Here is an 18832-nt window from a genome sequence, read left to right on the forward strand (position 1 = left end):
CAAATATTAGCTAATAGTACCTGATTTGGCTGATATTATTACAGACTATACTGACACCAGTTTCATATGCCTGTAGTACTTTTTAACAAATGTCTTCTTATCTTTGACTACGTTTCTTGAAATTACACAGATAAGGAACTGTATGTCCAAGTGCAACCATCATGCTTGTCAGTATCTTTAACCATTCATCAGATAGAACATTTAATAGAGTATTCAGCTATGACAAGAAGAAACCTATCTCTAAAGACTGATAAATTACTGCAGTAATCTAAATCCATTCTTATCCTGAGGCTTCTGGAGTAGGGGGTGTTGAAAAAAATCAGATGCTGTCGCAAGCTGCTGGATTTTTTTCACACCCCAGTCCAGCAAGAAAGAACCTGCAATCTCAAGGTCACTGAATGCAAAATTTCATGATACTCTTGTATTAGTGATGACATCTATAGAAACTGGGGCAAAAATCCAACTGCCTTCATTAAAGTAAAAAGCATGTGAGCGCATGAATACAAGCGAGCCATAGCCCAAGTACACAGCAGTAAATTAGTCAGCTCTGCACTTTATTACTTATTTACCTATAAATATCATCTCTAAAGTAACTGGAAACATTCCCACTGAGTTCAACAGCCTTTAGATCGTGCTTAACACACAAATTAACACAACATTTCCCAGTGTCGCAAAATAAAATAAAAGATATAAAAGCACCCACACAACCTGTATACACAACTTTAAAGTTCTTATAATAGATACTTCTACAAGTAACTGTGCTTTAATGATGTTTCCTTAGGTAATCAGGTGAGCAAGTGCATACATGTGTTTAAAGATAAGCATGGAAGTGCTCTAGTGGACCCACAAAAAGAATCTATAAAACATGAGGCAAATGCAGTTTTCTTTGTGGACTTGTCTTTGTGGACTATTCATTTTCATGAAATACTGTTCAATGCCTTTGCAGTCATACTGAACTTTGAAATTCATTTGCTTCCCAAAACAGCCAAACTGCATTTATTTTTCAGGCTTGCTACAAGTCCTGAGTTTCTGAAATAGCATTTAGGAAAGGCTGGGGAACAAAGGAACTGCAACACTGGATCACATCCAAGGTCCTGTCTCTGACAGCAGTCACTACCAGCTGCTTCAGAGAGGAACAAGAATCTGCAGTAGGTATTGCCACACACTAAGGTTCATCCTGGTTTCCAGCTACTAAAAACTGGCTTAAACTCTGAAGCGTGAGGTATAATATCCACTTGAAAATCTTATCACTATTAATTGTCAGAGCACTGGATGTTCCTGCTGTCTATGTAAATGTCAAATCCCATATCTGAGCACTGCCTCAGTAGCAACCTGTAGCAGACTTCTGCCTAAAAAAAAGTTGTATAAAAGGTGCATATCTCCTTGACTCAGCTCTGAATTTGCCACTCTGGAATTTAACAGACTAATAACAGTAGAAAAAAAAATCATTTTTCTTCTTTAATCTTCTTGTATTATTCCTTACATTGCATGTTTATTATGTCCTTTTCTATAACTTTGTTTTCTAAATTGAACATCTTTTTAATCTGTTTTCATTAAACAGTTTTCCCAATAACCTATACTTCATTGAATAAAACACCAGCATGAACTTGATTCCTTAACTATTTAAAGGTTTGATTGTTATTTTTATGCCTGAGGGTTGGTTGGCTGGTTTTTTGAATTTGCTTTGATTTAATAATTCCTTTCCACGCATGAAAGATTAATCTATATTGGTTTTCATAACATAATGCTATTATAGTATATCAATAACAACATAATAGAGATTCCAGAATTTAGTTCTGAAATCATCTTGTATAGCTGCATGGTTAGAGAAAGACTGAGCAGTTTTTATGATGACAAAAGGGTTGGCAGATGGATAGATTAAAGATCCTGGTACTAAGATGAAGATCAGTAAAAGATGTTAATATGCCTTCATAATGATGCTGACAGCTTTGCATTGAAACACATTATGCTTTTAGTCAAAAAGAGGTTAAGCAGATTGCCTGAACACAAAATACCTAATTCATCTACTGACCTCTCTGCATACACACCTTTACAAGGGGTGAAATAGACACAAGTATGGAAACAGTTGTCAAGCAGTGAAGCTTAACCTACCTGCAAGTAAAACCAAGGTAAGAGCATGATCATAAGAGCAATGTTGAGTAAAGGGAGAAAAAGTGAGTACAAGGAAAAAATGAAAATGTATGCAAATTTGTTATAAATATAAGGACATTTTACCAGATGGAGAAATTGGGCAGTTCATCGTCATGTTCTCACACCCGCAGAGTTGTTCTAAAACTACTCTGCCTGAAAGCAAATATAACTGGCTGTGCAAGTAAACTGTTTAAATAAACCCTGATATTATATAAGAACCATCTGAAATGATTTTCTTTACTTATCTGGGTACATCATCTGGAAACATAAAGGAGCTCTGTATCTTGGCTACTATTTCTAGAATTGCTATGCCCTATTCAAAATCCTGCTTACCCGGGGAAGTGGAAAAATGTTGAACATCTTCAGTGAAACAATGCCCACGACAGTAAGAATGTAGCTAATGAGCATCTATTAAAATGTCAGACACCAATAAAGTGTGTTCATTCTTGTTTAATAACAATTAGAGTTATTACTAGGAATATGTTTAACTATTGCTACCAGCATGAGAATAATGTAACCTATATGCACAGCTCTTTAGATATATTCCTCTCAGCTGTTGTCCATGCCGCCTCACTTTTTCCAAGACCAGATATTTAAACTACACCACAGAGTTTACAATACCCAAGGAACACAATGTGGCTGGAGAGGCATTTGCACCCTTCAAATGCTACAGTCTATCTCTGCCATTCAATTTTTGTAGGAAGAGGACTGAAATTCATTAAGACAGCAAGACAGAAATCGTCTTGACACAGCTGAACTTTATTTTGCTGGGTAGCATCAACTTTTAAAGTATGATTTATGGCTACTTTAAAATTAAAGCTGCCATCTAATTTACACAAAATTTAAGCAAAATTAAAATTTCAAGGGTTTCATATAACAGAAATTGTTGCTAAGGATGTTCATCCATTTTAAATGACTAAAAGCATACCTCAGAGCAGGCATATTGTTCTGCAATACAGTCTATAACCAAGAACATGAATAAAAAAAAAATCAAAATATTTTCCTAGTCAATTATTGGTCTTCTTGTCAATAAAATATAGAACAAGGAAGCTGGCTACTTCCATGCTATGCACTCCGTTATGCATCATATTTCACACACCTCGAAATAAAGAAAAAAAAAAAAAGGCACAGGAACTATTTTAGAAAAAAAATGGATTTGGGGGTATTTTTGTCTTATTCACAACCTGTTTTTAAGCATTGAAGGGAAAACCCACAAACATACACTTTGGAGTATTCCTGCTCTGTAAAAGCTATCTGCTCAAATATTTTCAAACACTTGATGTTCACAGGTTTATAGTCACTCAAAATTTGCACTTGCAGATAATTTCTCAAGCAAATAAAATCATGAGAGCATCCATATGAGTAAAAACTGCCTCTGAAGCAGTCTGTGAGAGAAACCACTCATCACATGGGTTGCATACCTGTTCTGGTGTCTTTTTATACAAGTTTTAGATTTCAAGTACTTCTAGCACTCTTGCTTCTACTTATCAGCAAGGACAGTCTCCACATCAGATCTTGAAATTTAGGTACATGAGTCCATCAGAGACAAAAGGTTCATGTATGTGTTCTGTATAAACATTTATAGTTGGATATTTCAGCATTTGACATGCACCGTTTGAGACACCACTGGCAGCCCACTAAGCACTCCACTGTTAGGCCCCCAACAACACCGTCATGCACAGCCCACTCATCCTTCTCTTTTTTTCCAGCCATGGACAGAGATGGTTCTTTGCTACAAAACTACCAAAGTACTGTCTTACGGAAAACCCAATGAGGAGCTGGAAGCTATATTTGGAGGAAATAATTGCTACTTGCAAGCAAGAGAATAAGTCATGAGAACACAGAGAAGAGGAGTAGGTGACTGGACAGGCAGCAGAGAAAAAAAGCAGAAAAACAAGTAGGAAGCGCATTCAGAGGAGAAGGGGAATCCAAAAACAAGGAAAACTTGTCATAGGAACAATGAAAGAGAAGATAAGCGAAAAAAGTAAGAGGAGCAGAAGACATGAAGAATGAACATACATTAAAACATTAACAGATCGACCACTGGCACTTTCTTGGCAAAGAAAAACGTCCTACAAAGAGAACTAAAAATACCCAAAGATTTTTCTAGTCACACTTTCAGTAGCTATAACTCTGAAGGGTAGCAGGGAGGAGGACAGGCTGTTTGTGATCAGGAATGGGAGGAATGGACTGTACCCAATGATGACTAGAACAAAGTTAGATAGACCCCAAGGAGACTGAGAAAAGTTTGAAAAACACTATGAAATGCAGTCCACCCTACTGAAAGTTTTGAAAGCCCAAAGCTTAGATTTTGTCTGGAATACATAAAGCATTATCTTTCCTTCAGATGAAAATAAATAAATAAATAAAAAGAATGTTGTACAACCACAACATTTTTCAGCATTCTATAAACCGACTTTTCATGAATCTAAAGCTAGACCATAAAAACCTATTTTATTTTAAAGATAAACACACATTGTCTAAACAAAGAATAGAGTTTTCTCCCCTTGTTTAGTTTATTCGCTGTTATAAAACTTAGAGTACTGTAATGCATCCCGGGAAAAAAAAAAAAAAAAAAGTCTGTTTTCCTCCACAAGGTCTCCTGTGCCTGTGAGAGCCAGAAGTCAACTCTTCCATTTTACAGCCCTTCTGTCAGTATCACGCACCACAGACGCGACCGTTTTTCTCCAAAAAGAAGTGAATGGAATTATGTCATGAGCCTATCAACCCTGTTTTCCAGAGGGGCAATAAGAATGACATAAGGCAGACATCCAGGTGTGGTGAATGTTCCTGCGCTTGCCTGGGGGACCTGATTCCAAGCTCAATTAGATTTGTCAATTAGGCTTGTTCTGCAGTGATGTAATACCACTCCTCACAGGTCACTCTCTTGACACACCGGAAATATGTTCAGAGACAGATCCCTATGGAGAGTGGTCTGGACATGAAACTGAGCTTTTAGTATGGAAGGATATTCACAAAGTTAGAATGTCAAATATATTCATTTACTACAGTTCTCCCTGAGTTTCACTATTGAAATAATCTTTCCAGTGAAGCGTAGAAGAAGTTTATGTTCATACAAATCTCTTTTAAAGGTGTAGAGCTACCACATTAAAGGGCATCACAAAGAAAGTAATGGTGTAGACCTCTGAAGAAGAAATATGACTTAAAAACCTAACTTTTTCAGTAGTCTGATTTACCCTGTAAATCAATTCATAGCAGGATGGAGGCCATTTAGGACAGACCATTTAGAAGAGCCTGTTTCTGTTTCAGCTGCCTACACTGTTAGTTTGCTACATGAACAGCCACAGTTCTGTCGATATGGCAAATGGTATTAGCAGTACTCTGTATTAGTATAAACCACAGAAGATATCTTCCTGAATTTTCCACATAACTGAAACAAAGACAAAAGATCTCAAGTACATAAATTATGCAAACGATTCAAGTGTATAATTAGAGGTTTTAAAAATTTTCATATTACCAAACTGCATATTAGCATGCATACAGCTGAAATGTTTCTCATCATATAAAAAACATCGTCCAAATTAACTACTGGGATTTTTTCCTGGAAGAAGTATCCCTAGTGCAATACAATTTCTGGTGCAAATACAACCAAGGCCCACAACAGGGACAAACCAACAGATCAAGGAATTTGACTTGGAGCCTGTTCCCCAAACCTTTAATAATTTCTTGGGAAGTGAAATACCTCCAAGAAGAAATGTTAAAAGAGACTTATCTCAGGATAGCCAGCTGCCTGGTGGCTGCAACAGACCTCAGTGATGTGGATATCCACAAAGCTAAGCCTCATTACCTAATTTCTCACAAGTCAACAAGAATATTTTAACTGGAAGATCACCCCAGAACACCACTCTCTGTTTTTTCTTTTTCAGTGAAACAAAACAGCATTCAAAAAACCTTTAATACCAACTAAGTGCAGACTACAAATTAGTATTATAGGATGGGAAACTTTTCCTACCCATCTCATTCTGTAAGTTTCTCAACCAATATCCTTAATTCATTATAAGTTGTGGTAAGAATAAAAAAAAAAGAAAAGCCTCAGGAATCCAGAGATAAATGTAGGTGCAAACTGCAATCTGAAAAGCTTGACAGTGCCCATTTAAATCTAATCAGGCATTTTAATTTTTGGCATAATACCTGATTTATACAAATGTAGATCTACGTTGCTAGATTCTTTAAAGTCTAGCATTGTGATGAGTATGGCATTCCCAGCATCGCATCTTCCGGCAAATTAGATCTAAGAAGATAAACTAAGAATGCCTTACACTTGAACTTCACAATGGTAAACACTGAGGGCAATATCCTGCAGAGAGACACAAGGAAATATCTGAGACATCAGAAGCACAGAAACCGCGTTACATCACATCCCGCTGTTGGAGCATGCCAGGATACTTGTTAGAAGGAGAAGTAGCATGACCCAAATTCATACGTAGGTGAAAGGACTGCAGAAAAACACACAGGAAACCACACAGCTCATCAAGTTAATCTCCTCAGTGTCGAAAGCTTCCTTACCATATCTCTTCTCCTAAGCACCATCATAACAGCACTTCCCCAGGCTCCTCTTCCAAGAGACCCCTTATCCCAAGAGCTCTCAAGGTGCTGGCTTCACTGCTGAGACTAAAGTTTGGGTTTATTGTATAAACAGCTGCAGTTTTTTATGCGACTGAGAACATCAGTTCCAGAAACAACTCTTAACCCTACCCCGCATCCATCAAACTCCAGTTATCTGTAGATTTCAGTCTTCATCAAGCTGGAAACATTTTTTTTTTAAATGTACTTTTTAGCCTTACAGTGCTTCTGGGAATTTAAAGTCTGAGGAACTGTATGGTTCTAAACAAACTAGACAAAATGAGACCTCTCTCATAAAGTGTTAAAATACACACGGAATACTTCTAACTAATTGCAAAAAAAAAAAAAAAAACCTATAAATAATATCTTAGAGACTGCTTCTTTCCATTTCTGGTAGATTTCCCCAGCTCTTCCACAAAAGGGAACAACAAGGAAAAATGGGGCCTACCAAAAGAAGAGTGATTCAACAGAGTTAGAGCTATATCTACAGATAGTTATCTATATAGAATTATAACCATATCTAGCCATAGGCTAGAGGCTTTGTGTATTGTGCTTGATGTCACGAGACCATGAACTTTTTTTTATGTGGTCTGTGGAGTAAAAACTAAGCAGCAAACACTTCTGATTGAAGAAAAGCAGAATACAAGCAACTTTTAAAATACAGTTAAATTCAACTTGCATCAGCATATTTGGGGATCTCAGTTGTGGCTGGTTTCAAAGGATTTTATTAGCTTACAAATTATGGTAGATGAAATTATTCTGACAGGTCTGTAAAAACTTCATGGGACTCTCCAAAGTTTTTTGAAGTACATTACTATGTAAAATCCTAACTGAGTTTGGGTGTTTCCCGCCTTGTACCTAGTTGACAAAATTCACTTATACCTGGAACCTAACAGTTACCAGCCTGAAGAGTTAAAAAAGAGCACTTTGACAACCTCAGCTGTAGGCCCTGCAGGAAAAGCAGGTGTTAATTATATCTAAGACACAAATTTTGCATATGGTGAACACAATCCTAGCAAGGATTATCTGGTTTTATCCAGCTACTTTACACATAGAGGAGCCACACAGATCTGAAGGTGAACAACTCACACCTTCAGGTGTGAAGCCTGGCTTTGTCCTCCTTTAGAGCCTCACTGTGGAAGTCATCCTAACGACAGGTATCAGTAAAATTACCCACGGGAGTCCTATATCCACCCCAGATGGTACGATCTGACCTAGCAAGAATGTGTATTTGCATTATCCTCCAAAAAGAGGCTGAGCATTCACAACTGTCATCATCTTTGATGGGGATTGCAAGCATCAGGACTTCACAGGCTAATACTAATGCAGCCTCTAGGGAAGATTTAGCAGGAGTAGTACTTGGGAATTAGTCTTGGAAGATCAGTTACATTGGTACATCAAACTTTCTAACTTTTCATCAAAAACAAATGGTGTATGGTACAGTGTGCAGCAGTAAGTGCCATGCATTTTCAGTTCTGAAGAATGACCATACGCTAAAATAACATGAATGGGCTATTTACTGAATATAGAAACTCACTCAAAGCAATTGCTTTTAAGATCAATGGGAACAACATACAACTAACCCTACATGCATCTACCTGTTTCTTATCACAGTAGTAGTCTGTGATTCTAAGCACCTCAAGAAGAAGCAGCAGCAGCAGCAAGAACTTCCATGAAATAACTAAATGGGCCAAACTTTCTAAATGTATGCCTTTTCCTCTAAACTAAACAAAACAAAGTGATGGCAGGCAACTGTCAACACTAATCATATTCCACAGTGTCTTACCATCATCTTTCATGCATAAGCTTAAAACACTGTCATGAATTGTAATTTTTAAATACTTCCACTGCAAACCAAGAAGTATGACAGAAATCCCACAGCAGACAGAGTATACACTTATATCTCATTAAATAAAACGACTTGTATGAATCTTTTTAAGGAATTACAAACCAGAAAACAAAAGAGTTCAACTTAATTATGACCAGTCACTTACATTTGTGAGTACTAATTGGAATAATAATAATAATAATGTTTTGTTTGCAGTTGCTCCTACTCTTTCTGAACTTGGGCATTCCTCAGTTGTAGGCAAGTAGGACCTAACAATTCACACTTAGGAACAAAATATTTTTGTGATTAGGAAAACATAGCGTCTGCATATTTGGCATATATGTTCACCACATTCTCCTCAATAAATTAAACAAAACCACACAGACATAGCGAACACAACCTTTGGCTGAACTAGTTTTCAGAATATAAAATAACTAATTAATGCAAAGGAGACTGCTGGAAAACTTAGGCACTTCTTTGACAACAGATCTGTCGGGAGAGGACCACCACCACGGCTGGCAGCACGTTTTGAAGAGCGCATCAAGACTCACTTGTCCACTTTAACACCAGAGAACCGGGCTTGTAAGGTGAGCGAGGCTGCCGGTAACTTCAGCGACCCGCGGGCTGTATACCTAGTGCAAGGCACCGGAGCCCCACATCAGGACGCGCTGTAGGACAGGGCTCCCTTGCTGAGTGAGGCTGCCCCGGCTCTGCGCGGGACGCGCAGCAGGAGGGCGCAGCGCAGCCGCCCGCCCCGACGGGGCGCCCCGAGGCACCGCAGCCCCGAGGGCGGCCCCGGGAGCCGGGGTGCCGGGCCGAGGAGGGGTGACAGGTTGCGGAGAAGGCAGCGCGGGGAGGCGGCGCCCGCTGCCGCCGCGGGGGCGGGCAGGAGCCCGGGAGGAGCCGCCGCCGCCCTCCGGCGCCGCCTGCGGGGCCCGGCTGCTCTCCGCCGGTGCGGCGGGGCCCGATCCCGCCCGCAAACCTCTGAGCCCTGCCGAGACGCCCCCCGCCGCCGCTGCCCCGTCCCCAGCCAGCCCGCTGCCCCCAGCGGAGCCTCTCCTGCCCCCCGGTCGGCAGCACGGAAGGGAGGGGGGGCGCAGCAAGGGGGGTCCCGGGCGCCTTCCCGAGGTCAGAGAGCGGGGCGCGAGGCTCCGGTTGCGCCCCCCGAGGAGGAGCAGGTGAGCCCCCGGCCTGTCCCCCCAGCACACAGCGTAACTGCGGCCGAGACACGGCCACCGGCCGGGAAAAGGGGGGGAGCTGCCCTGGACGTGGAAGTCACTTACCGGCTTTACAAGGATCCTTATAATCTATCGCCTCGGCTTTATCCTCTTCGGTGAAATCGTAAGTGTAGTCATAATCGAGGCCAGAGCAGGAGGAAGGCTTCCCACAGACAGTCCACCCGGCCAGCCACAGTGCCATCCTCCAGCAAAGCATTTTCATCCTCCCTCGGGCAGAGAGGTGGTGGACAGGGCGCAGATGAATTAGGCGGACGGTTCAGCTGTCCACGCCGGCTTGAAAAAGGAGGGTAAGGGATGGAGGAACCACAGGTTTTTTTTTGGTTGATTTGGGATTTTGCTCGCTCGGTCGGTTATTTTTGTTGGCTGGGGGGTTTTTTGGGTGTTTTTTTTTTTTCCTTCTCCACCTAGAGGCTCCTCGGAGAGCCGGTGCTCTCCAGGCAGCCCCGGTCAGACGGGCGCAAGGCAGCGCGCAGCATGAGCGCCGCTGCCCCTCCTGCCCCCAGCCCAGCGGGGAGAAGCGGCTGGGTGCGTGGCTGGGCGCAGGGGGGTGGACGAGGAGAGCTCGGGGAGCTCCCGGCCGTCAGGGCGTCCCCTCGCCTCTGCCACAGCCCGGGCAAACTTCCCGCGGAGGAGGAGGAGGCGGCGGCGGCCGCTGCCCGCGCCCCGCTCCGCGCCCCGCTGCGCGCCCGCCTCCCGCCGCGCCGCCGCCCCCGGTCCCGCTGCTGCTGCCGGAAGATGGATCCGGGCTGCACATCAGCGAACCGCCACCGGGAGAGGGGAGAGGAGAAAGAGAGAAGGACGGACGGACGGAAAGAAAAGGGAGCGGGGGGGGTGGGGGGTCCGCTACGGCAAACCGCGCAGCCCGAGTGATGGGAGGCGGCAGCTACGCCGGAGGGAGCAGGGAAAAGTGTCAGAGCTTCCCCCACCTCCGCACAAACACTTACTCTACGCTCTGTCTGTGGTCTGCCCCCCCACCCCCCCTCCTCCGTCCCCCTTTAACTTACGAAAACCTTACAGGCAACTAACACACAGTCGTCAGCATCCTGCTTACTTATTCATACAGTCAGGGTCAGGATCCGGGCTGCTTCTGATCTGCTCCCTTGATAGTCTTATGGAAACACACGCGCATTCGCTATATGCCTCTATCTCCATATAGCTCTCTCTCTAGATAAGCAGCGCACGGCATTAAAACAACAAAAGAATCGAGATCAGATAAAACAACGCGCAGATCGACTCCCGGCAGCCAAAAAGCTCGAGAGAACGGGTGATGAGGAGGAGGATGAGAAGAATTAACTGCAATTTAGGAGACGGGAAAATAAACCAGTGGCTGTGTATTTCGCTCTCCTGCGGCTGCTTTGCAGTGTTAGCCCCATGAGCTGACGGGTGGGGGTTAAGGAGCGAGGGGGAGGGGGAAAGAGAAAAGTTTAAGCGTCCATAGTTTGTTTAAAACAGAGGAAGGCAATATAAAAGGTCCACTGCTCTCCAGAAGTTCAGCCAAGCAGCTGGGAACTGGTTCCAAAATGAAAGTAAGAACAAACAAACAAACAGCAGAAAAAAAAATTATATCAAGGCGAACAAAAAGTAAAATCGCAGCAGCAGCGCTGAGTTCTTGCAGCCGGGCTCTCCTGCTCTCACGTGGATCCCTGGGAAAGCGGTGGAGGTTTCTTTTCCAAGCGAAGTTTCCGCGGTGCCCAGCTCCGCTCCAGCGCCGAGGCGCCCCGAGCCGCTGCGGGCTGCCCGGGGCCGGGTTTTGTTTTAAAGCCCCCGGAGGGATCAGCGCGCAAAGCCTCCTCTCAGCCGATCAACCTGGAGGGGGGGGCGGGGAGGAGCGGTGGAGAGACGTGCTGCTGGAATAAAAATAAGAGCGAGCGGAAAAAAAAAAAAAAAAAAAAGAGAGAGAGAGAGAAAGAGATAGGTAGCTAAAGATCTCCCTCCCTCCCTGCCTGCCCGCCTGCCTCCTCCCCTCCCCCGAGACGGGCAGCTCCGATCCTGCAGAAACGCCTGAAACTGTTTCAGACCAAGGTGAGACTTTTCCGTAGCAAACTCTCCTCCTCCTCCTTTTTACGAGTTTCCATGGAAAAGGGCGGGGGGGGGGAGGAGGAGGAGGGGAGGGGGTTAGGGGCGGGTAGCGGGGAGTTTCTGCTGCTCCCATTTCGCCGGGGTGTCACATTTAACGCGGACTTTTGAAAGGGCTGCCGCGAAGAAGCGGCTGCGGCTCGCCCTCGCATCCGAGCCCCGCACAGGCTGGCTCTCCCCGCACCACTTCTCGGTCGCCTTCCCCCTGTCGCAGGGCTGGAAATCCGGAGCCGGTCCCTTCTTCCCCCGGCCGTGCCAGGAGCGCTGCCAGCCTCGGCGGGGGCTCCGCGGCCGCGGAAAACGCCGGCGGCTTTGCCGGGGCTGCGCGCCCCTCACCGTCGCCTTAGGGCGCAGCCGCCCCGAGCCCCCCCCGCCTTCCCTCCGCGGCCTCGGGCAGCCCCAGGTGCCGCGGCGGGGGGGCCGGGGCACCGGGAAAGGCAGTTACGCAAACTCCGGGCAGGCACAGCTTGCTATCGCTGTTGTAGCAAGGGCTGCTAAGGAGAAAAATAAGTAATGAAGGGAAAGGGGAAAAGCGAGACAAAAAGCATACCGCCCTCCCTCCCCGAGGCCCTCCTCTGCCTCTGTCCTCCTGCAGATGAATGCTTGGCGCTGCTCTAGATGGGTACTCAGCAGTTCGTGCCATTAGAACTGGAAAGGTCGGTTAAGACAGAGCTAATAACAGCTTAATAGCAGAGCATATTAAAGAGTCTAGCATCAAGTACGGTCAATGTCTATAAGGCATCCACGCGCCGTGCTTCCTTACATTTTTGGCATCCCGGTTGTGTCCGTGTAATTCCCAGCTCCATCATATTGCTTGCTCTGGAGTTGAAAGCCAAAGAATGAGTGGCTGCCACTGAAAGTGTGGCTGTAGCCCCCTGTAATGAATAACAGTCTCTGTCCCAGCCGTTCAGTTTGCTGTATGTCACAAGGCCCACATAAACCACCACGTACCACATCACAGAGAAGCCTGGGAAACTCGTGGCCTTTTTCTTTCCCCTCGTCCTCAATGTAATTTCCCTGACCAATGACGCCAAACACTTGGTGCTAAGTCCAAGGAAGCTATTGGAGACCCTTGAGTCATCCCATCTGAGCACTGGCTGGGCTGATGTCTGCCTTCACTTGTATTGTACCGTGGTTTAGGGGCTGTATTTTGCTACTGAAGTCAGCTTGATCCAAGCAGAAATGTAGCTTGTGTTATTTTGGATGTCCACAAATGGGATATTTTGTCTTACAGCATCTTTGATTACTTGCTCATTTCACTTATTGGACCTTCCCTAACCTAATTTTGCTGGTCTGTCAGTCTTGTTTGATACACACACCTGTAGAAAGTCAATTTTCTTTCCTGTGCCTATGCACCTAAACACAAAAATAGAAACAACCTCAGTCGAGCAAGCATCCATGTTAGTCAACAGAGCTTCAGAAACACTGACTTTGCTGATCGCTTTGCAGCCACGGAAGAAGAACGTACAACGTGCGATCCTGAACACGCCAGTCTCCCCAGCGAGGAGATTATTAGACTCTCTCCACACAGCGGGCGATTAGCTCTCACAGCAAGGTACGCACTGACGTCACCCCCTGCAATCTGCCCCCGACCTCAGCAGCACCAGCAGAGCAGCACCAACCGCCAGCAGGCTAGAGGACAGCTGGCCTTGCGGAGCCCTGACTCAGGCAGGAAACAAACTCACAAGCACTAGATGGGAGTCACGCAGAAATCTGTGCACGTAAGTGTTGTAACAAATAGGTGCGGGTATAGGTCAGGGTAAAAGCTGTTTTCTGCTCGTAATCCAGAGCAGCTACACATTAAAATCGCTCTTTAAAATAAGCGTTGCAGCTCTGCAGAAGCTATCCTACATTGCTTAGGTATTAATATTCCCATCAGTCACATTAGTAAAAATCCTTCCTCACATTAAAATAAAATTTTTCTAGTAACTAAACTGTCTGACATCTTTAAAAAATAAACTTTTTCCCTAAGTGACCCGTTAAATATTCAATATAGCTTTTTTTTTATGATGCAAAATTTTGAAACATTTTAAGTACAAAATATTTTTTTCTTATCACACATTCATGTCTACCATTCTAAAAAGCTCACAACTCTGATAATCCATCTGACAACACAGTCAATCAAAAATCCATCCTACAGCCGTTTCCAAAGAAACGAACACATAGCCAGAAAGACAGAATGCTTGAGCTGGAAGGAAACCAACCAAAGGAACACAACAACAGCAACAACAAAAACTCCAAGCATTTTGCCTTTTTCTTTAAATTTTCTGGTTTGGACATACATTACAGGGACACAGGTAAGGGTAAACACAATTGCATGAAAAGTGGCAGTAGTATTTTATTTTTTTTAATCCAGTCAACCAAAGGCTTTTCTGCTCCTCCCACACACACACATGAAAAGAAGAACTTTTTTAAAAAGGACAAGTTTGCAAGAAAGGCAGACAATCACAGAACCAAAAAGAAAAAAACCATCACACGTCTGAAACCGTTGCTCACACCTCCTCCTCATTCTTTGGCTATCTGTCTCCTGCTTAGGCCTCAATCTCGTGCACAGTTTTAGGTGGGTGGACACAATGGGCTTATTCACAAGCACCAAACTCGGCACATGCTGAAGTCTTTGAAGACTCAAGACCAGTACTGGTCAGCTCCTCGGGACTCGCAGGATTTCTCAAGAGGCTAACACGGTGAAATTCAGAGGGAGTTGGTTAGGTTCCCACTTTTATCTCCTGTTAACCCCATTCCTTGTCCCTTAGGTACCTCGGGCACTTCCAAAACAGTTGAAGCTATGTTTAAGAAGTTCCCAATTCTCCAAATTGTTACTCATTAGGGAAGTACTGAAGCTGGAAGTGCATTGTGGCAAATAGCCTCTCCACAGTAATAGATAATCAGGCATATATAACACAGATACATACCAAATAAACAATATAAATTATAGTGAAACTTTTGAGGTTAAAAATCAAGCAGTCATTATCTTAACAGCAATGAGCTCACCTGTGAGGCCTTGTTTCTCCATTCTCTCACACATCTATTCATGTATTATGAAACAGCTGCTTGTTGTATGTCCACATACTTTTTGTTTTCCCCCTACAGGTCTCTGTGTTTAATTTACAAGAAGCCCTTCAATATCATGTTTTGTGTTTACTTTTGAAAGCATGGTGCATGCTTTATTCACTACACACACATTCAGATCCTACTCTGCATACAGAGCTATTGATTTCCTCATGGGCTTCTATGGATCTTGCTGCTATTCACAGGTTTTGGAAATATTAATTAATTTAGTTTCATAATACACCCCTCAGATGAGGGGATATGAATATTACACTTGAGACAGTTATAGATTGTCTGGCTTGATACCTTGTAGACCTGTCAGGACTTGGCAAATAAAAAACGCTTACTTCAAGGCCCAGTTTCCACTGGCTTCAGCTGCAGTAATCTTACTCACCAAGCATCCAGAGCTGCTTCTGATCAAACCATGGAGTCTTCACACATCCAAAAACAAGCTGCAAATAATTAGTACATTATGTAATATTACAGTCTTAAAACAGCTTTATCAAGGAGCTCTGTGGCAAAGGCAAGGGCTAAGACAGAAGTCTTCAGGTCATTCAGCTCTCTGAAGACTTTTGACACGCTTTCTCTTCCCATAATTCCTTGTGTTCTTGTAATCCCTTCAGTTTCTAGGACAAATGTGACCTGTCTCCTGCCAGCAACAGCCACATCAGTAATGGCACCCACATAATTCATCCACCGCTTTGAATTTTCTGCTTCTCCATGAAGTATCCACTATCCTGTGTTTGGCATAGCATTTGAAGCAGAGCAAGTCTCTCCAGCACTGGATTTCACGGGTATTACTGACAGAAGAGTGACAGCAACCCTTGAGTTTTCCTCCAAGCTCCAGGAGAGGGCTTTTTTTTTTTTTTTTAATAGCACACTCCCATCTGTTTGCTCCCCGTGTCCCTGTTTTTCCTTATCTTCGTTTGTTATTTCTAACCTGCACTCATTCTCTCCTCACTCTTGGCTCTTCATCCCAGTTTTGTTTTTCTTATCTAGTTAATGGTAGTGTCTGATTCTCATCACTGTTCCAGCTGTCCTAGCTGTACTCTTCTTTAATCTTATTCTGGGGCTCCTCACTCTCAGATTCACATTTACATTTAGCTGTGCAATTTTTGCTTGTTTTCACTCCCATTGTCTAGCTGCTCCTTTTCTTCGGCTTTTTCACATGATTTAACTTCCACTTATGTCAACATTCACCTTCCTTGTATGTTCTGTGCTCTGGGTATGTACCAAAAAGTTGGTCTTGCTCTTCGACTTTATAAACCAATTACGGAGTTACCCTTGTGCTTGGCCAAGGGTATAGCCTTACATCTCTGTTCAAGCAGTTTTGATCGCTTGCAACCCTCCTTCTCTTTCTTTTTAGTCTTAAGATCTCAGGCCCACTACCTTATGCAAACAATTTCCTTGTCCCAAAATACACCCACCATTCCCACTGCTGATTTCTCCTAATCACTTCCCAGTGAAAAAAAGATTTAGAAAGAAAGAAGTGTTATGTCAACTTTACCATGCTGCAAGATCAGTTCTTCCCTACTCAAATCAGACAGCCTGCCCCTCTTCATTCCATAGTTACATCATGGAGCACTGAGCATGAGAAAGCATCTCATCTTCTCAGTTCCAGACCAAAGCAAGGCATAGCTCAAAATGATCATGTAAAATGTCATTGCAGATGAGATACCCAGGTAAGATAGCTGCTGAAGCTGCATTCAAGGCTGACTGTGGTGACGTGTAAGTCTGTAGTCTTAAAAACAAAAAAGATACATCCCTTGACCTAAGGGCTGACATTTCCCTCCTTTCTGTTCTGCTCAAGATTTAAGTACATTTCCTACAGGCTGAGCATACTGAAGACCTTCCAAAAATACTGCTACAACTTTTAATTAGGAGCAAACCCATATATTTGGGAGCTCCATTTTCAAGTACCTGGGTAATTTAAGAAAATATTTAAAAGAAATGTTAAAGAACAAGAAATCAAAACTACAAATCAGCCTACAGCAGATACCCACATGGAAAATATTATACCCAAACTTTACAATTAAGCAAAGTTATGTAAACAACTTAAACAGTATTTATTTACAGACAGCGTCAGCAAACTTGAATAATAATTACCCTACCGCATTCTGCTTATAGCTGTGTGTTATGCCATCTCCATTTTTAATACCTTAAAAGCTGCAAAAGAAGAGCATATAAAACTACATTGAGAACACATGCTGATGTTTAAAACAAGTGGTCAAGCAACAACAACAAAACCAGCGGTGCAATACTTAAATTAGAAGCTGTTCTGTGTTTGCTCAGCATCCCTGATCCCCATCAGGCAATAAATCAATTTGCAGTAGCTGTGGACAGCTATTTAAACATAGGGCCAGAAGAGCTTAATTGTTAAAGCAATGTTCAAAGTTAGAAGGCTCAGTATAGGAGGTCATACTAAATATTCGCTTCTCTGAAACCAGCCGCATTCCAAGTATGAGGAGGCATCCTGCCCTCCTCTTAATTAAAAAACACAGCCTATGAGCCCTGAGCTTAGCAGAGCTTAGCTTGCAATTCTTCAGAATTCAGACAGAGACTGCCAGATGAAGAACCGATATCTAAATGTCTGCCAACTTGATTTTGTCTGGTTTACTTTATTATCTAGCAAGCAATACAGTTAAGGAACTGTTTTGAAATTTTAGTTTAATTTTACAAATTGGCAAAGCACTCAATTCAATTCTCAGCTTTGTAAGAGGTTGCTCCTTGTCAAAGTCTACAGCAAACTTACTTTTTACTTGCATATGAACTGAACAGAATTACTTATCAGTGGTCTTCCTAAACAGTGATTGCTGGTGAACAGTTTCTTTGGGAATGATGATACAAGTACAAAAAATACAATAATAATATTACTACTCCCGTTCTGTCATAAACCTTACTGTGATTCTTTTGAAATATTTTGCAGTTTTCAATTTTATCGCTGAACATTTTAAGTGTTGTAATGTTTTAAGTTATAATTCTACTTCAGGTACTAGTAAGCACTTCCTTAATTTAAAATACATTATTACTGAGACTTATGAATGTCAAAACAGCCTTTTGATTAAAGTTGAACTGAACATGCATTTTATTGTCATTTAATTATTTTACATATGCATTTTATGTCACCTTCAAATAAGTAATCCAGAGTATAAAAAAATTACAGAGTAGTCACTGAAATCTTAACAACAACAAGGAAAGCCAGCTTCAGATTTGGTCCAATTTATGTCTATAAATTATTTTTAAAATATGCTTAATGCAGCTTGTATTTGCCATAAAGCAGAGAGACCCAAATATTTTCTTTGATTTAATTCAGTGCAAGTGAAACTGAAAGCTAGTATTTGGTAGATAGTCCAGATTCCCAGTCTTTTCCAATCAAAGACACCTCTGCAACCCTCACATACAAAGTAGCAGTAATACGAGCGATGACTTTGACATTACTGAGATTTTCTATTATTATTTTTTAAACACAACTTCAGGTGGCATTCTAGCAGGTGGCAAATTGTGGTCTACTGATTGGATGAAAAAGCACCATGTTCACTTTTTTTCTAGAATAACCATAACAACTGTTGTTGCTAGACTGTGAAGTGGCTTTTGTTGTTCCCAGACTGACTAGGTGCACGGGGTTAATCTTACCCTCCAGTATTCAGCATACTGTCACATAGCTGGGAGTCACTGGATGATTTTTGACAGAAGAAAGCCTCTGATAAGCCTGATCTTAAGTGACTGCTGGGCATTTTGATCTTCCATTGATTCCTAGAAGATGAAGCTCAACACTTGCAGAACAGGATTCATTGTTTTGAGCAATACACTGCTCAGATGAAAACCTCTGTTTTAGTTTACATTGCAATTTATCACATACAATAATGTCCTTCAAACTTACTGCAGAAAACACATAACAATAAGACAG

The 18832-nt window shown here is 42.7% G+C and overlaps 1 protein-coding gene and 1 long non-coding RNA gene across 5 annotated transcripts in view; one reads left to right on the plus strand and one right to left on the minus strand.

Annotated features, from left to right (window-relative positions):
• The window catches only part of TLL1 (tolloid like 1), a 132900-nt gene extending 121326 nt beyond the window's left edge, over positions 1–11574 (minus strand). For 2 of the 4 annotated variants that reach the window (XM_035552359.2, XM_050710500.1), the window contains exons 1-2: positions 10817–11574; positions 9847–10074 (exon numbers count right to left, since the gene is read on the minus strand). In XM_035552359.2, coding sequence (XP_035408252.1) covers positions 9847–10003 — 157 coding nt within the window. In that variant the 5' untranslated portion in view covers positions 10004–10074; positions 10817–11574. Of the gene's footprint in view, positions 1–9846; positions 10082–10816 lie in introns of those variants that run through there. The other 2 variants (XM_050710501.1, XM_050710502.1) reach the window with 2 other exon arrangements.
• LOC118250860 (uncharacterized) lies at positions 9489–18036 on the plus strand. The gene is made up of 3 exons (XR_004779600.2): positions 9489–9741; positions 13327–13598; positions 15549–18036. It is a non-coding gene; the product is annotated as an uncharacterized LOC118250860 (long non-coding RNA).
• Positions 18037–18832: the final 796 nt, after the last annotated feature.

The sequence above is a fragment of the Cygnus atratus genome, chromosome 4 (assembly GCF_013377495.2).
Source record: "Cygnus atratus isolate AKBS03 ecotype Queensland, Australia chromosome 4, CAtr_DNAZoo_HiC_assembly, whole genome shotgun sequence".
NCBI lineage: Eukaryota > Metazoa > Chordata > Aves > Anseriformes > Anatidae > Cygnus > Cygnus atratus.